Below are 19,914 nucleotides of genomic sequence, written 5' to 3' on the forward strand. Positions count from 1 at the left end.
TGGCCACCATTTTAGCATTCACTGCATCTTTGACAACATATTGTAGGGAACAGAGAGCTTGGTGAGCATATGTGTTGAAGGATTAACACCAAGGTAATCAATATTCTTGCCTGAAAGATGCCACGGACTGAGGAGACTAGCAGCCCAGAGGGTCACAAAAAGTCGGACAAGACTGAGTGACTTCACTTTCAATCAATAATTCAGGTATGTGACAAAATCAATAATCCATTTTTGTCTTCGTGGATGTAGAGTAGATTTTCAGGATACATTAGAATTTGAGATGATCAGGTCAGAAATGACAGCAAATGCATTTACCAAAGTCGAATCAGATGTGACCTGAAAAAATGATTGTTAGTTTTGGCAAGAAGTATAAAAATTAGTCATAACGGCTAGATGTCATCTTTCTTTACTCCCCAAGCTGAGAGTCCATCCTTGTTTCCAGCGAGAGCCAATGCCCATTCTTCTGCTAGACTTCACTTGTACAACCTAGAGGATGTGCTTTATCAAACAAAATAGAAGCAGTTTGGCCATGAGGTTGAAAATGCTAGTAGTATTTCTCACTGTTTTAGAGGAAATGCAAAAACAAACAATCCCCCTCCTCCAAACAAATAAACAAAGGAGTTGAAATTAAGACAGCATTGTTAAAGACTAGAATGCAATAAACACGTGCCACTTGGACACCAGTCACATGTGGCTTCTCTCTTCGCTTGATCAACCAAAAGTCAAGTCTCAGTCCTGGTACACTGCACAAAAACAGTTTGGTTCCTGCCTAAGTCATCTGATTATACCTGTAATTCTCTATAGCATTTGGCAACCTTTTTTCTTAAGTTCTGAAAACAAATCAGATCAGAAAACTATGGTATCTTTGCAAGATATGTGTGGTGAAAACAAGAAAATACAAGTCAAATAGCATCTGTCATTCATTTTTAAAAGATTCAATTTGAAGCTAGCAGGAAGTATAAGATTACAGTGACAAATGCTCCATTTGGCCTTAATGTTTTTCAGGCATAAATGCTGTGAGTGTTTACACAAGGGGTGGTGGGAGGCTGGAACAGAGAGCAGAAATAAGAGCAATAGTATGAAATATATGTGTTTTCACTGTATATTTTTGAGACTGGAACCTGATAACAAAGGACTCCTCTCCCAGGATAGCATCCTTTCCACTTTGCTCCTAGAATTTATGTCGACAGTGCAGCATGGAGCAGGCACCTCACCAGAGTTATTGCCAAGAACTTTCCCCTATTTTTATTCCTGAGTAACATCAGCCTTCAGTCCTTAGTGTCTCAGCTTATGAACTCTTTTCTTGACCAGGATTCAAGTGTGGTTAGACTTATGTGTGAGATCATTACAGATAGCTTTTAACTGATGGGATAATACCAAGTGATTGGGCATGGGGAAGAGAGATCATATCATCCCATACAACTCAGCACAGTGCCATGTACAATGAATGATGTCCACATGTGTAAGGGTAGGGAGGTACTGGTATTCTGACTTTGGTCTATCCAGTAGTCTTCTTTTTCTAGGGATAAAAAGATCCGGTTGACAGTTGGGAGAAGGGGCTTCTCAGGCACTGGTAATGTTAAGTTTCTCAGAGTCCTAGGCTACAGGATGTGTTCAGCTGAAGAAAGTTCACTGAGTTGTACACTTATACTTTATGAAATTTTGGTATATGTATTTCAATACCATTAAAAAATGTAAACAGTCATTTTTCAAGAGGTAGGAAAACCAACACTTGTATTTTAGATATTCCATTTTCATGTTTCACTCGGAAAAATAAGGATTTTGGACCCCTTCTGTAAAATATTACTCAAGTAATAAACTGAACTAGCAAACAGGACAGGAAAAGAGAACAGAAAAGCCTCAAGAACTGAACTGCTATCAGGGACTAGATAGTGACTAGTGAGTTAGAATTTTAGAAACAAGCCCACTGGATATGCAAGAAGCCTCTTATTTCTATTCAGAAATGCACTTCCAAAGCTGGACAGCTGGCACAATAAGCTTAGTGAATAATGGGTTCACAATTTCAATTTATTATCAAAATATTTCCATCATGACAAATCTGAACAGACAGGAGACGCAGAGCTACATAAATGCAGTTGTGCCCTTTTATCACAGCCACCCTCAGAGAAGATTTCATTTTGAAAATCCTGCTTATAAACTACAACTCTTATGTTATCTTTAAACCACAACTCTTATGTACCTCTAGCCAACTGTCCCGGGCCAGTTTTTAACCCAAAGTTTGTGCTTAAAGCTGTTCATCAGTATGATTTATGAGTTTAAAAAGTCTCAAATTTTTATCTGTACATCACTTTACAGACCTTATTGGTTCATTAACTATTTATCTTGGTCTGAAGCTTCAATATTCAATGGTTACTTATAATAACAATTATTTAGTCATAAATGTAGTTAACAATTAAATATAAAAATTATTATTTATACATTACTACAAATCTCTTAAAAAGACCAAGTTTTGAGAGAGAACAAGAAACTGCTTAGAAAATTGCAGGGAGCCTCAAGAATCTCATTATCAGTGGAAACAGGTACAACAAAAAACAGTTTTAGACATTCATTTTAGCCCTAAGAGTGCTTAGAATACTCTCAGAATGAATAACTGATAACTGGTAAAATTAGATTAAAACTATGTTGAGTCCCAAGGCCCCAATATGTATAATATTTCTTTGGAAGAGTTCTGAAGGAGTGTAAATGTTGCAAATAAAAATAGGTACACAGGCTTCACGTTTTTAGCTCTTATGCTACTGCTGTACTTTCGGAGCCAAGTGAATTATTCTACCTTTTCTTTCTCCCTTTGATTAGAAATTCCGGTCCACGTCAAGAGACAACATCAAATTGGCAGATCATATGGGAAACCGAAATGAATGGTAATATTCTGTCCAGAGATTAAGCATAATTTACACAGTGAGAATGAGTGATTTGATAGACGCCCCCCTCCCTCCACACCTTTTCCAGAATAACCTAACTTCATTTGTATTGCCATGTTCTCACCCCTGTGAACTACCTCCATATAATCAGTGACCTCTCTGACCCCTTCTCTCTCAGAAAGAGTTCCCCATTTCTGTGATCTGGGCAAGCTTAGCCAAGGGCTGCACCACTTCTGAAGATTACCAAACCCGGCATTTCTTTTCTGGATTCATGTATGAATTCTTGCGACAATGGAAGGCTTCTGAAAACTGAGGAGAGTTCTGCAAAGTCCCAATAATCCTGGGAAACAAACAAAAATCACCATCAGCATTTGACACTCATGTCCATACCATGTAAGAGCTCTACAGAATTTATGTAGATCAACTGAGTGAGTTTGGAACTTTCAGTTTAAAAGGAAATTAAAACAAAACAAACAAAAAAAAACCTGGTAGAATGAGCACACGCCTTTTCATTAACAGAATGTTTAAATAGAGAGATGGCAAACTACAGGGGTTAGGTGCACAGATTTTGAAGACAGACCGCATGCTCTGAATCCCAGTTATGAGCTGTTTTTATTTAGCCTGTCTGTGCCTCAGTTTCCTTTTCTGTAAAATGCATATAATAATATTAGCTGCATTTTAAGCTTGGTTTGGGGAGTTAATTTATAAATACTCTATATATTTTGGTAGGATAACTGAATAATTCAAGTTTGGAAGTGCAGTTATTTTAAGAAGAATTTGGTCAAAGAATAAAATTATGATTTCTTAAAAAGCAGAGACATTACTTTGTCAACAAAGGTCAATCTAGTCAAGGGTATGGTTTTTCCAGTAGTCGTGTATGGATGTGAGAGTTGGACCATAAAGAAAGCTAATTGCCAAAGAATTGATGCTTTTGAACTGTGGTGTTGGAGAAGACTCTTGAGAGTCCCTTGGACTGCAAGGAGATCTAAGCAGTCCATCCTAAAGGAGATCAGTCCTGGGTGTTCATTGGAAGGACTGATGCTGAAGCTGAAACTCCAATACTTTGGCCACTTAATGCGAATAACTGACTCATTGGAAAAGACCCTGATGTTGGGAAAGATTGAAGGCAGGAGGGGAAGGGGATGACAGAGGATGAGATGGTTGGATGGCATCACTGACTCAATGGACATGCTGCTACTACTGCTGCTGCTAAGTCACTTTGAGTAAACTCCGGGAGCTGGTGATGGACAGGGAGGCCTGGCGTGCTACAGTCCATGGGGTCACAGAGTTGCACATGACTGAGTGACTGAACTGAACTGAATATATCTTGAAAGGTATCTCAGTGTAACTTTATGATAGACTTTAAATAGGTATCTGTTGATTGAATAGGGCAAATAACAATTATTTTCCCTTCCACCTCAAAGAACCCCATAGATATCAGAAATTGGATTTAGCCTGAGAAACTGGGAAGGGTTAGCAAAATGCCAATTTCCTCTTATCTTTGAATCCCAATAGGCAAAACAACACTGTCCAACTCACTATTGGCGCCAAGCATTATTTGAAGGACACGGGTCAGTACAGTGATGGAGAGGTGATGTTTTCCCATCAACCATGAACCAGCTCCTTCCCTTCTCTTTCCACTGGGACCATCCCACCTCAGCCACCTTGGGTTGGGGGCATGGGGTTAAGAGACAAGCAAACTGGAGTGGTCAGAAGACTATGAACATGTTCTAACTTGCTGAGACCTCCCTACAGGGGCAGATATACAAACCGCATGACTGTTGTTTCGTTACTAAGTTGTGTCCGACTCTTTGAGACCTGTGGATTGTAGCCCATCAGGCTCCTCTGTCCATGAGATTTCCCAGGCAAGAATACTGGAGAGGGTTGACATTTCCTTTCTTGAACTGTATACATCCCAACATTTCTCTCCCCCTCTAACCCATTTTCCACACAGCAGTCAGAGTGATGTTGTAAGTCAGAAAGAGAAAAACAAATATTGTAAATTAATGCATATATGTGAAATCTAGAAAAATGGTACAGGTGAATCTATTTGCAAAGCAGAAATAGGGACACAGATGTGGAGAACAAACCTATGGACACCAGGCAGGAAAAGGAGGGGTCAAGTGAATTGGGAGACTAGGATTGACATATATACACTACTATGTATAAACAGATGATTAATGAGAACCTACTGTATAACACAGGGAGCTCTACTTAATGCTCTGTGGTGACCTAAATGGGAAGGAAATTCAAAAAAGAGGGGATATATGTATGACAGATTCACTTGGCTGTATAGCAGAAAATAATACAACATTGTAAATCAACTATACTGCAATATAAATTTTTAAAGTATTTAAATCAGTAATTCTTTTACTTATAGCCTTCTAGAGACTTGAAGAAAATCCAAACTCCCTTCCATCATCTCCAATGTCCTGATGGCTCCAGCCTACCTTCCAGCCTCCTCATGATCTGTTTCCCCTATTTCTCATTAGGCTCAAACTACATGGATCCACCTTCCATTATGCAAATTGGCTAAGCTCTTGCCCTTGTCTGGCATTGTTGTGCCTGCCAAACCCCACTCCCTGCAAAGTTACTCCCCAATGACTATGCAGCTAACTCCCCATTGACTATGTGGCTAACTCCTCAACCCCTGCTTCAACACATCATCTTAGAGGCCTTCTTGGAATACTGTCCATGTGAGCCCCTCTCATCTGTACCAGCCCCATCACAGCACTTGTCATGAAATGTGATAATTTTTTTCTCCTTCTTTCCTTCCTGATATACTCTCGACACTGTAATCTCTATAAGGACAACATATGGGGTATACTTTGCTCCCTGCAGCTCCACCACAGCTTAGCACAGTCCTTGTTTATTGCAGAACTCCAGAAATAGCAAATGAGCCCGTCACCTGGTCATGGTGATTACATGTAGAGAGTAACAGGATATTATGAAGAAAAACAAAACTCAGTGTTTTCGGTTTATTTATTACAATGAACCAACAGGAGGGAAAAAAGAAAGCATTTCCTCCCCCTGTTTCATTTCACATCAAATTTGTAAAAGTCCTACTTCCTAATGTGTAACCCATCACCATATCAGTTATTTCTCAAATTTTCCATTCAGGGAAGATGTAAACTTTTTTGGTTGTATGTTTTTGAGGACTCCTAGAGCAATCTTGGGGCTACCCTGGTGGCTTAGACAGTAAAGAACCCGCCTGCAATTCAGGAGATGCAGAAGACACAGGTTTGATCTCTGGGTTGGGAAGATCCCCTGTAGGAAGGCATGGCAACCCACTCCAGTATTCTTGCCTGGAGAATGCCATGGACAGAGGAACCTGAGCCCATGGGACTGCAAAGAGTCAGACACGACTGAGTGATCTGTCATGCATGAACTCAGAGCAGTATTAAAGATCAAAAGGAGTCTTGCCAGCATGAAGTGGAGTAGGGGAGAGGGGTAGAGCAGAATAATTTACATCTATCTGTTCACTGGCTGAAGAGTAAGGTCTCCTCAAGCCTGAAGAGGGGCCCAGTAAAGGCAGGTTGTGTGAATGACAAGGATGTGTCTGCCTCTCTGAGAGGCATACCCTGATATGATGGTACATGGCTGTCAGTGAGGCTGAACATCAAGAGCAGTGGTTGCTGTCTAGCTTGACCATGACCACCGGAAGGAAATGGAGCCACTGGACTTCACATAGGACGAGAGGACTGCAAGGATGCCAGCACCCATGGCAGGCCAGAGAAAGAGGTAATTCCCTTATTTCTAGGCTCATGAGATGCCTTTAGATTCCTGTAGAACCCTAAGAAGGAGTACACTGAAAATGACTGAAACTGAATTTTTCACCTCCTGGCTTAGGGTGGGAGCTTAGAGTTTGAATTAATTTGATCAATAATAACAAAAATGTCCATGGTGTCATTTCTTACACTTGAAAGTTCATGAACAAATGTACTCGATACCTGGTTAAAGTGATCATACATATAACAATAAGAAGATTTCAGATATCAGGGATTTATAGTAGTACTTAGTCTTTAAGGTTCTAGGCTCATTGACTCGGAGTTAGAGAAAGGCTTTGGTTCATTTAATCTGATCCTCTTCCTTCATTAGAAACCCTAAGTGCTTGCTGAGGGACAGTATGCTGGTGGTCTGACTATTCTTCTAACTGAGGAGAAAGCTCCCTGATGGATGGGGTCATGAGCATTTGAGCATCACTGGCTGGAAGAGCTGCTCTCTTTGCTCTTATTTTATTAATATTTTTTCAAGAGATAGTTATCTTAGATATCACCACATGGGGATAAGTACTTCAGTAAAAATGTCCAAACCCAAGACTTAATTCTACCTTTCTCTTAAAAATGTTAAAGACATTTAAAGGAATATACCTCAAAACAAGAAAGCCCACAAAACACCACTGAGACCAATGCAATGCAATGACACCCAAAGTAAGGGATACTCAGTCCTCCATTTCCATTCCAGTTCCTTTCTTTCCATCCAAAACTTCAGATAATCTGATTCTGAAAAATTAGGTCAACAATGTACCAGGGCTTCACTTACTTGCCTAGGACTCTGATTAATGCTTGGCTGTTTATAACATCAACTCTTTGGATAGATGACATAAACAGTATATTTCAAAAAGTAGATACATTATTGATTAACATAAATTTCTTCTCTAAGAATGGGATCATATTTCATAATTTTTTAACACTATATGAAGACTATGCAATGTTTGTGTTTATAATAACAGGAGACAATAACATCTTTTATTATTTCCTAAAGTAATTTTCTTGAAAATTTTAGTTTATTCTGTAAAATATATATTACTGCTATTTTATCATATTCCTACTGTTTATTACCTTGGCAAATAATCACTTGTACTGAAAATATCTAAGAGATGTGGAGTTGAACATCATGTAATCAAGAATTAACTTTATCTACCACATATCTGACTACTCCTGCTTGAAATTAACTGTTTTTTTAATTACTGAATGAGCTTTTAACAATTTATGAGTTCTCTGAAAATCTTTTGCACTTTTTTAAAACAGACAACAGGGTTACAAGGTTAACTAGCTTCATTCATGAATAAACTTTTCAAACTTTATCATTAACTAACATTCGTGATTCTTTTAAGGTAAGGTTACATTGGTCCACATGTGTTCTACTATAAATTCATCAAGAAATGAATGTGTGAATAGATTCGCAGGCATTGGCTAAAGATAAGTAAGTGCTAAAAGAAATTCTACAAGACCCACTAAAATCCACACCATGTATAAAATACCGGAAATGAATCCTACTATTTAAAGTAAATGGAGGAAACATCAGTATATCAAGGAGGGTTTAGCTTAGGCAGGCTAAATCATAGAATGTGCTGTGCTGTGCTTAGTCACTCAGTCATGTCCGACTCTTTGGACCCCTTGGACTATAGCCCACCAGGCTCCTCCGTCCATGGAGATTCTCCAGGCAAGAATACAGGAGTGGGTTGCCATGCCCTCCTCCAGGGGATCTTCCCAACCCAGGGATCAAACCCAGGTCTCCCACATTGCAGGCAGATTCGTTACCATTTGAGCCACCAGGGAAGCCCGAGAATACCGGAGGTGGGTAGCCTATCCCTTCTCCAGAAGATCTTCCCAACCCAGGGATTGAACCCAGGTTTCCCACATTACAGGCAGATTCTTTACCATCTGAACCACCAGGGAAGCCCGAGAATACTGGAGGTGAGTAGCCTATCCCTTCTCCAGGGGATCATCCCAACCCAGGAAATAGAACTGGGGTCTCCTGCATTGCAGGTGGATTCTTTACCAGTTGAGCCACCAGGGAAGCCCAAATCATAGAATAATAAGGAACAAAATAGCCACATTACTTTAAAATGTCTATTCATTTTAAATATTCATTAGAAAGAATATTCTTTAAAAAATATTAGATATTAAGCTGTGGTAAACATTTCTAGCATTAATAGTGGTGTAGGATCTATCTAAGAAAAAGAAATGCAAAAAAGCAAAATGGCTGCCTGAAGAGGCCTTACAAATAGCTGTGAAGAGAAGAGAAGTGAAAACAAAGGAGAAAAGGAAAGATACAGCTATTTGAATGCAGAGTTCCAAAGAATAGCAAGGAGAGATAAGAAAGCCTTCCCAGTGATCAATGCAAAGAAATAGAGGAAAACAATAGAATGGCAATGACAAGTGATCTCTTTAAGAAAATCAGAGATGCCAAGGGAACATTTCATGCAAAGATGGGCTCAAAGGACAGAAATGGTATGGACCTAACAGAAGCAGATTATATTAAGAAGAGATGGCAAGAATACACTGAAGAACTGTACAAAAAAGATCTTCACAACCCAGATAATCACAATGTATGATCAATCACCTAGAGCTAGACATCCTGGAATGTGAAGTCAAGTGGACCTTAGGAAGCATAACTAAGAACAAAGCTAGTGGAGGTGATGGAATTCCAGTTGAGCTATTTCAAATCCTAAAAGATGATACTGTGAAAGTGCTGCACTCAATATGTCAGCACATTTGGAAAACTCAGCAGTGGCCACAGGACTGGAAAAGGTCAGTTTCCATTCCAATCTCAAAGAAAGACAATGCCAAAGAATGCTCAAACTACTGCACAATTGCACTCATCTCACACGCTAGCAAAGTAATGCTCAAAATTCTCCAAGTCATGTTTCAGCAATACGTGAACCATGAACTTCCAGATGTTCAAGCTGGTTTTAGAAAAGGCAGAGGAACCAGAGATCAAATTGCCAACATCTGCTGGATCATTGAAAAATCAAGAGAGTTCCAGAAAAACATCTATTTCTGCTTTATTGACTATGTCAAAGCCTTTGACCGTGTGGATCACAATAAACTGTGGAAAATTCTTAAATCAAGATTGCTGGGAGAAATATCAATAACCTCACATATGCAGATGATATCACCCTTATGGCAGAAAGTGAAGAAGTACTAAAGAGCCTCTTGATGAAAGTGAAAGAGGAGAGTGAAAAAGTTGGCTTAAAGCTCAACATTCAGAAAACTAAGACCATGGCATGTGGTCCCATCACTTCATGGCAAATAGATGGGGAAATAGTGTCAGACTTTATTTTTTTGAGCTCCAAATCACTGCAGATGGTAATTGCAGCCATGAAATTAGAAGATGCTTGCTCCTTGGAAGGAAAGTTATGACCAACCTAGACAGCATATTAAAAAGCAGAAACATTACTTTGCCAACAAAGGTCCGTCTAGTCAAGGCTATGGTTGTTCCAGTGGTCATGTATGGATGTGAGAGTCGGACTATAAGGAAAGCTGAGTGCCAAAGAAATGATGCTTTTGAACTGTAGTGTTGGAGGAGAATCTTGAGAGTCCCTTGGACTGCAAGGAGAGTGTTCACTGGAAGGACTGATGCTGAAGCTGAAACTCCAATACTTTGGCCACCTGATGCGGAGAGCTGACTCAATTGTACAGACTCTGATGCTGGGAAAGATTGAGGGCAGGAGGAGAAGGGGATGACAGAAGATGAGATGGTTGGATGGCATCACTGACTCAATGGACATGAGTTTGGGTAAATTCTGGGAGTTGGTGATGGACAAGGAAGCCTGGCATGCTGCAGTCCACGGGGTCGCAAAGAGCTGGACATGACTGAGTGACTGAACTGCTACTACTAGGATCTATAAAATATACTTTATTCTGGTTGGATAAATTCTGGTAGGATGATCTCAAGCAATCTAAGTATCTAGATTAGCACCCATACTATTTAGGAAGCAGACATGGCTATCTTTTTGTCTATTTGGATTTATTTAAAAAAATGATCAGACCCTTATATCTTATATAGGAATATTATATCCGAATACCCTTAGAAACATATTTATAGATTGTACAATAAATAGTATCATGGCAACCATTCCCTGAAGTGAGTGTAAAGAGCTAACAAAAACTAGATTTCAAAATGCAGTCATTTAAATTTCTAGAATATTAGGAGGAATAAAATAATTATAGCCTAAACCTAGTGTTGTGTGTGAGCTTCCCAGGTGGCTCAGTGGTAAAGAATTCACCTTTAATGCAAGAGATGCAGATTTGATCCGTGGGTCGGGTAGATCCCCTAGCATATGAAATGGCAACTGGCTCCAGTATTCTTGCCTGGAAAATCCCATAGACATAGGATTCTGGCGGGCTACAGTCCATGGGTTGCAACGACTCAAACACAAAAAAGCAACTGAGTGTGCACGCACACACACACACGCACACACACACACACACAATGTGGTTCTACAGATTCAACTTTATAGCAACTATACTTGGCCTTATACTTTTGACAGTGTGGTTATTTAAGCATAAAGTTACAAAATCTCCCTTCACTTTAGGAATATTTCTACAGAAGTCACTATGCACAATTTTTCAATAGCAACTCAGTGTCTATTAGTTTTTGAAGTTCTTTTTAAAAAAAGTATTTTACTTTGTACAGCCAGGAAGCAGCCTGTTTCCAAAACTAAATATGACCTCAACCTTTTGCCAAGGAAATCCCTTTACCTCCAGAGAAAATAATAATTTTCCTGGAAAAAAGATTACCATTCCATTTACCCTTTTATAAAAAATCAACACATACTTCTCTTATTATGAATGAAAAATAGTCAAAGAGGCATCTTTTGGGCCTGAACAAAGAAATTAAAAGTTACAAATAATTTTGCATATTTATAACAAAATACTATTTTCAGTTTAAAATTGGAGGTGGAAAAAAATTCCTTGTTTACGTATATGATCACTTACTGGTGATCAGTTATTGACATTTTGAACTATGCAGACATAAGAAATGAGAAAACAAACCCCCAAAACCCTTGACTGTTACCTAATAGGGAATGTCTGCAAAATCCATATGCTTTATTCAGAGGAACTCTTATTCTGTTCACATTTCTCTCACATAAAAGTAATTCAGGTACTAATTTTCAAGCACATGTATGCAATAGAGATTTTATATACATTAACATCAAACCCACAAGCAACTCTCATTATAATTTACTTCTCATTTTATGTATCAAGAAATTGAAACCCAGAGGTTAAGAAACAGCTCATAAATGGCAGAGCCCTGAATGGAACTCAGCGTTTTTCTTAATTTAAGGCTTGCATTCATTTTCTACCATAACCTGTAGGGTATGTTTTTTGAGCCAACAGGAATGGAGAAGTGGGATGGCTGAAGGCAGGCAATTTCATATTAAGAAAAAAAATACTAGGGAAGAGACAAATAAAAATCCTAATAAAAAACCTTAACTGAAAAGTCAAAAAAAAATCACTATAATGGCTCTATAGTGTAAGAGTAACTCCACATGTTACAGCCTCTGAGGCCTTCACTAACCTAATAAACAGTGAAACCGTGTTACTCATAACAAAAATCTGCATCATCAAAAAAGAAAGCTGAGGTTTTCTTCGGGATACTGTATTAATAAGGCAGGAAGTTGGAAAATTTATTTTAAACACAGAAATTTTAATCCACTGGTTAAAATGAAAATGATAATAATCAAGAGACAAATATTAGCTGTCAAAAAATTAATATGCTACCCCTTGTTCTTTGAGGATGCTGTACATACATACAAAGTACTGGATTAAAATTATTTAAATTAACCTTGGCTTTTTATGGATATATGCTTTGGTTCATGATGATATATAGGGCAGAGCTTTGACAGATTAGTTATGATCATTTGTGTGAGCTTATAAATACTCTGTTATCCCCGGATTGTTAGACCTTAAGTTCTAAAGACTTCAGTAAGGAAAAAGACAACCTTAAAACATTAAAGCTATTGAATCACTGTTTTGCAGCAGGAATTAACATGGTATTGTAAGTCATTTATACTCGATGTATGATACAGGATGCTCGGGGCTGGTGCACTGGGATGACCCAGAGGGATGGCACGGGGAGGGAGGTGGGAGGGGAGGGGTTCAGGATGGAGAACATGTGTACACCTGTGGTGGATTCATGTTGACATATGGCAAAACCAATACAATATTGTAAAGTAATTAGCCTCCAATTAAAATAAATTTATATTAAAAAAAATAAAGAAACACACTCAGAGGAAAATCTATCAGATTTGTGGTTATCAGGGGGAGGGGATTTGGATGAAGGTAGTTGAAAGGTATAAACTTCTGGTTATAAAATAAATAAGTACTAGGGATGCGATGCACAACATGACAGATAAAATTAATACTGCTGTGTGTTACACATGACAGTTAAGAGAGTAAGACGGAAGAGTTCCCATTTTAAGGAAAAAGTATTGTTTTGTTTAATTTTGTATCTCTTTGTGATGACAGAAGTTCAATAAAGTTATTAATGTTATGGTAATCACTTCATGATATATGCAGTTTGAACCACTATGCTATACATCTGAAACTTATATTGTGCTGTATGTTAATTATATCTCAATAAAACTGGAAGTAAAATTTTAAAAATAAAAATGAAAAAAAAAAACTAAAAATTACAAAACCATAATGAGAATCGGTCCAGGGATTATGCTGCTCATGGCTCAGACAGTAAAGGATCTGGCTGCAGTGTAAGAGACTGGGGTTCGATCCCTGGGTTGGGAAGATCCCCTGGAGAAGAGAATGGCTACTCACTCCAGTATTCTTGCCTGGAGAATTCTATGAACAGAGGAGCCTGGCGGGCTGCAGTCTGTGGGGTTGCAAAGAGTTGGAGGGACTAAGCGACCAGCACTTCACTTTTTTATATAAAAAAGAACCTAATTTGTACATCCTAGCAAGGATAAATTTAGTTTGCACTAAACATATAATAGGCATACAATAGTCAATTGTTGAATGAATTTGAAAAAACTGTTAAGACAAATATTAAATGGTGATGATGATACAAGAATAAGATGAGTAAATTCTTTAATTTTAAATATGCTTTTTTATTATTTCACAATTGAATGCGTATTTTTTTCAGGAGTGAATGATCTGGGTAGTATGTTTATGTTTGTTTTAGGAGAAGCTTTTAAAATTAGCTCGAGTTTTCTTTTGTTCTCAAACTGTTTCCCAATAAGCCTACAGAAATTTTAATTTGTTTTTCACACATTCATGCCTGAGAGGTGCTGCTGCTGATCAGTAAGTCAGTGATGAAGAGTTTAGTACCCGAGGAAGGGGTGGGAATTAAGAACTCAGCCCTAAAACAGACACACAGGGATTTACAATTTAACATTCAAATGACAGCTGGTTGATCTTCTTTCAATCTGGTGTTCTCTTAGGTTTTCTGAATTGGGAAGGACTTTGCTGCTGCTGCTGCTAAGTCGCTTTAGTCGTGTCCAACTCTGTGCGATCCCATAGACGGCAGCCCACCAGGCTCCCCCGTCCCTGGGATTCTCCAGGCAAGAACACTGGAGTGGGTTGCCATTTCCTTCTCCAATGCAAGAAGGTGAAAAGGGAAAGTGAAGTCGCTCAGTCGTGTCCGACTCTTTGCGACCCCATGGACTGCAGCCTACCAGGCTCCTTCGTCCATGGGATTTTCCAGGCAGGAGTACTGGAGTGGGGTGCCATTGCCTTCTCCAGGGAAGGACTTTAGATACCTTATAATTCAACCTTCTACTCTGCACAGAGTAGAATTTTCCTCCAGCATCCCTGCCAGGCTGTTCTCTGACCTCTGCTTCATCATACTCTTTCCTGGAGTTTTGGGAACAACTTTACTCCAAGTTGGGACCTTTTAATTACTAGAAAATTTTCCTCTGTGTTGAATGGGAATCTTTTTGGAACAGCCACTCACTGGTTCTAGACCTTTGCCTTTTGTAGCCTCTTAGAAATGTCTCTGCTAGCTTTAAATAGAGCCGCTGTTCTGAGGTGACATCTTTGTTGGAATTCATTAACAACTGGGCCTGGGTCATATACAGTCTGAGGATAAGAGCAGTCAAGGCTATGCTTATGTAAACATGACATTTATCTTGATGTGTTTGGTTAATTCTTTCTGAGACCCTCAAAAAACAAAAAGAAAAAAAAAAAAGAAAGGAAAAAGAAAAGCACTGGATTTCCAAATTGTACAGAATCAGAGTCAAAAACAACCCTCCAAATCTGAAGTCATGGAGCCAATATTGGAGCACTTTGACACTATTGATATCCACACACCTGAAATTGCCTGGACTGTGCACGTCTGTTTTAATGGAGTTGAGTGCATACTCTGTCCTGTAGGTTCCACACCACACCTAGGGATAGAAATAGACAAAGGAAAGCAGTGAGCTCAGGTTGCATCAAGGATTATTTGTTTGGGCAGTTTGGAAGAAAAGCAAACTTCCTATTGCAAAAATTAAATAGAAATTCTGCATTCCACAACCAATTACTCTTCAAATAATGTTTAATAATAGGCAACCAGAAACATAATTATCATTAATATGGTCTGACAGACTATTACACACAATGAAAGTCAGTCAATCAAATGCTCTGCCACAACTGATTAAAATAAGAAGACTCAGTATGCAATATCTAACTTAGTATGAAATTATAACTCAAAATGATTTTCATATCTATCAATCAAGAAAGATAACAATACCTGGGCAAAATTCAGGAAGAACAGTTGTCTGTGATTTAGGTCAAGTCCAGGAAGTAATTTTTCTTCACCATGCTTTTTAACATAGTTTTGATAGGCCTAGGCAGTTAATGAAATAGAAACATGATGTTTATAATTTCTAAATTTATACATAAACCTATTTGAAGATCATATGACCAAGTAATTAATATCAGAATCACCACAATAATACATTTAGTTATGGCAACATTTAAGTATTTAATGGATAAGAAAGAAATCTAGAATTTATTTACAAATACTCTGAAAAGAATAAGATTAATGATTAACATGATAAAAGCCTAGCTAATGTCAGAAAATCAACAAATGTTAACTGAATGAAAGAATGGATTTACATAAGTGATGGAAAACTTATCTAAATGTTGTTCTATAGATGAGTAAGTCTAGCCAGTTGGAAGAAAGAGTAGCCAAGAGAATCTGTAATTTCTATACTTGACTGGGGTTATCACTCTCAGTAAAAAGAGATTCACAACAGATTTCATTTGAGAGATTCTTGAGAAAAGTTAAGGGAGTCTCCTGAGATTCCTTAGAGGTTTAGCACCATATGATTCTAAGAATCAGTTCAGTTCAGTTCAGTCGCTAAGTTGTGTCTGACTCTTTGCGACCCCATGAATCGCAGCACGCCAGGCCTCCCTGTCCATCACCAACTCCCGGAGTTCACCCAGACTCACGTCCATCCAGTCAGTGATGCCATCCAGCCATCTCATCCTCTGTCGTCCCCTTCTCTCCTACCCCCAATCCCTCCCAGCATCAGAGTCTTTTCCAATGAGTCAACTCTTCGCATGAGGTGGCCAAAGTACTGGAGTTTCAGCTTTAGCATCATTCTTTCCAAAGAAATCCCAGGACTGATCTCCTTCAGAATGGACTGGCTGGATCTCCTTGAAGTCCAAGGGACTCTCAAGAGTCTTCTCCAACACCACAGTTCAAAAGCATCAGTTCTTTGGCACTCAGCCTTCTTCACAGTCCAACTCTCACATCCATACATGAAACCATAGCCTTGACTAGACGGACCTTAGTCGGCAAAGTAATGTCTCTGCTTTTCAATATGCTATCTAGGTTAGTCATAACTTTTCTTCCAAGGAGTAAGTGTCTTTTAATTTCATGGCTGCAGTCACCATCTGCAGTGATTTTGGAGCCCCCAAAAATAAATTCTGACACTGTTTCCCCATCTATTTCCCATGAAGTGATGGGACCGGATACCATGATCTTCGTTTTCTGAATGTTGAGCTTTAAGCCAACTTTTTCACTCTCCACTTTCATTTTCATCAAGAGGCTTTTTAGTTTCTCTTCACTTTCTGCCATAAGGGTGGTATCATCTGCATATCTAAGGTTATTAAGGATGAGCAATTATTATGGCCCCTGAAGACAGGGCAAAATAAATTGAACCTCAGTCACCCTATGAAGAAGGAATTTAGATTACTAGAATGTCAGGAAATGTCCTTAATTCTTAAGGATTTATAGACACTATTGGAAAATACAGTTTTCTGCTACAAAATATACTTAAGAATGGGATGGACAACAAATTTCTGAGATGTGTTAGCTTTAACTGAATACAAAGAAAGGTGATAGTTAGATACAGAGAAGAGATATTTCATTTCTTCTTGCTTGTCATCAACATAGATTTTCTGCATCTCTAATGTGCAAAGCATCTCAGTTCAAAAGCATCAATTCTTCAGCACTCAGTTTTCTTCACAGCCCAACTCTCACATCCATACATGACCACTGGAAAAACCATAGCCTTGACTAGACAGACCTTTGTTGGCAAAGTAATATCTCTGCTTTTTAATATGCTGTCTAGGTTGGTCATAACTTTCCTTCCAAGAAGTAAGCGTCTTTTAATTTCATGGCTGCACTCACCAGCTGCAGTGATTTAGGAGCCCAAAAAAATAAAGTCTGACACTGTTTCCACTATTTCCCCATCTATTTCCCATGAAGTGATGGGACCAGATGCCATGATTTTAGTTTTCTGAATGTTGAGCTTTAAGCCAACTTTTTCACTCTCCTCTTTCACTTTCATCAAGAGGCTTTTTAGTTCCTCTTCACTTTCTGCCATAAGGATGGTGTCATCTGCATATCTGAGGTTATTGATATTTCTCCTGGCAATCTTGATTCCAGCTTGTGCTTCTTCCAGCCCAGCATTTCCCATGATGTAGTCTGCATATGAGTTAAATAAGCAGGGTGACCGATTAAGGGCAGGAGGAGAAGCGGACGACAGAGGATGAGATGGCTGGATGGCATCACCAACTCGATACACTGAGTTTGGGTGAACTTTGGGAGTTGGTGATGGACAGGGAGGCCTGGCGTGCTGTTATTCATGGGGTCACAAAGAGTCAGACATGACTGAGCGGCTGAACTGAACTGAACTGAACTGAATGTGAAAAATGCCGGGGATATAGAAAAGACATGAACCTACTCCTCTGAGGGAGTTCACAAATTACCAAGAAGTATTACAAGTCAAGACTTCATATATAATAATATATTTGCACAACTGTAATTTGCTTCATTATTATAAACCTGTACTTGTTCTACATGAGGATCTCCATGGAAGTACCCTTAACCCAGACTTTGGCTGAATTTTTACAGCAGTGATTCTCAATCTGGTTGTGTATTAGAATCACCAAGGACTATTAAAAGGGTCAATGCCTTCCACTTCCAGGCAAGATGGAGTGACTGAGACTGAATTTATGCTTCCACTGAAACAACGAAATGATAGACAAAATATATTAAACAATGGTTTGCGTGACGCTAGACATCAGGCAAAATCTGATCTCTAGGAGACGGTAAACAAGAGGAGCCCTATGACTGCCCTAGCTTATAACTTGAGCACTCTGGACCACAAAATAGAGCAGGAAACCCCAGTGGAGCCTGGTAGACTTCTTGAATGGGTGAGGAAAAGGCATTGAGAATTCAAGGACACCAAGGACAGGGTGAAGAGGAGAAAATGCAGAGAAAGAGACTCTCAGAAATCAAACATCCCCTCAATATTCAGCTAAGTACCTGAGTATACATGCGGGCAAACTATCCAAGGCTAGGGAAGGGACTGCAGAAAAGGATTAGAGATAAAATGTCTGGTACTCACACAATACAAGAATAGCAGACCTCTAGGTTCACACAGTATACCTAACACAATGTAAAAGCAAGATCTAAAAGGATCTAGCCATTTCTGAGGGATTTAACTGCACCCTAAAATAAAGCTCAAGAATATTAACAGGAGAACAAAAATTTTCTCCACTCAAAGATGCAAAATGTACAATGTCTGGCATCCAGTTTAAAAAAAAAAAAAAAGATCAAATATTCAAAGAAGCGGTAATCTACCATCCCCCAAGGACTTGGCTGAGATTCATTCTTTTGGAAAATTTTCAGCCAGATTTATCTCCCAAGCCTCACACTTTGATCATCCTGGGTCACTGCCAATTTACAGGCCTCAGTCACCTCTCCCACATTGTTCTGATAATTCCTTTTTCCTGACCCAACCACCAAGTCTCTTCTCCCCTCCAACCCAAACATCTCTGTGGTGAACAAATAACACTACCTCTTCATCCACTACAATGAATATTCCATCCATCGTATGTCAGTAGCCTGATTCTATCCTGCGGACACCTTGTCCCCTGTGTCCTCTCACGTAACCTCTGCCTTTTTCTCCTACATGTGGGCTATCTTAGGGTTGGGAAAACAACTCAAAATCATACCCACTCCATATTTACTTCCAAGACCATTATTCCCCTACTATTTTGTGAAAAACTCTACTTTTTCCTATGCACATAGTATCCACTAGGCCATCTTTAATCCTGGTTCAAATCATCAAATAATGGCATATTTTACGAAGGGTTTGAGCTGGATCTCTAGCACCAAGAATAGTGCCCAAAACAGAGTGAAGCCCTCAGAAAGTATTGTTGAATGCAAGCCTAAATGAGATTCTAAGGGATATTCCAACAATATACTCCTCTGCGTTTCCAGTATGAACAAGGCCACATGCAGGAACCATATCACTTCAGTCCTTCACTGATCACTGTAATTGGACTGGGTTTATGTTATCATTCCCAAATACTGCTTCACCTGCCAAGAAACTGAGGGTCCTGTTCAGTATGTCAATGAATGATTCTATAATAAATCTTTTTGTAGACTATTTTTTCTGAAAAACTATCTCAGAGATTACTTCTTAGAAAAATGTTGCCTACTCTATGGAACTTGCATACCTCCTCAATTCTGTCATTATAATATTCTGTTTCCTTTTCTCCTTAGTTTCTTTGAAGCTTAGAGAATGGTATTCAGCTCAATCCTATCAACTGCATTGCCCCCTCTTATTAGCATATATACAATCCCCTTTCTCCTTGTGTATTTTCAATTTTCTATTGTTACATGTATCTTTTGCAAAAGGCTTTAAAATGAATGATTAAATGTGATCAATATGCACTCTAACCACTAAAATGGAAAGAAAATATTACTCACTCTGTATGCTTGGCCAATACCACCATTATCAGCAATGTTTTCTCCCAGTGTATTAATTCCATTGAGCTGTTGAAAAAAA

At 38.8% G+C, this 19,914-nt stretch overlaps 1 protein-coding gene across 7 annotated transcripts in view; it reads right to left on the reverse strand.

Annotated features, from left to right (window-relative positions):
- The window catches only part of MME (membrane metalloendopeptidase), a 108,695-nt gene continuing 90,790 nt past the window's right edge, over nucleotides 2,010–19,914 (reverse strand). For 6 of the 7 annotated variants that reach the window (XM_018048650.1, XM_013965601.2, XM_013965606.2 and 3 more), the window contains 4 exons: nucleotides 19,836–19,901; nucleotides 15,354–15,449; nucleotides 14,933–15,009; nucleotides 2,248–3,219 (listed from right to left, as the gene is read on the reverse strand). In XM_018048650.1, coding sequence (XP_017904139.1) covers nucleotides 3,120–3,219; nucleotides 14,933–15,009; nucleotides 15,354–15,449; nucleotides 19,836–19,901 — 339 coding nt within the window. In that variant the 3' untranslated portion in view covers nucleotides 2,248–3,119. Of the gene's footprint in view, nucleotides 3,220–14,932; nucleotides 15,010–15,353; nucleotides 15,450–19,835; nucleotides 19,902–19,914 lie in introns of all 7 variants that reach the window. The other variant, XM_005675416.3, reaches the window with a different exon arrangement.

The sequence above is a fragment of the Capra hircus genome, chromosome 1 (genome assembly GCF_001704415.2).
Source record: "Capra hircus breed San Clemente chromosome 1, ASM170441v1, whole genome shotgun sequence".
In the NCBI taxonomy this organism is placed as follows: domain Eukaryota; kingdom Metazoa; phylum Chordata; class Mammalia; order Artiodactyla; family Bovidae; genus Capra; species Capra hircus.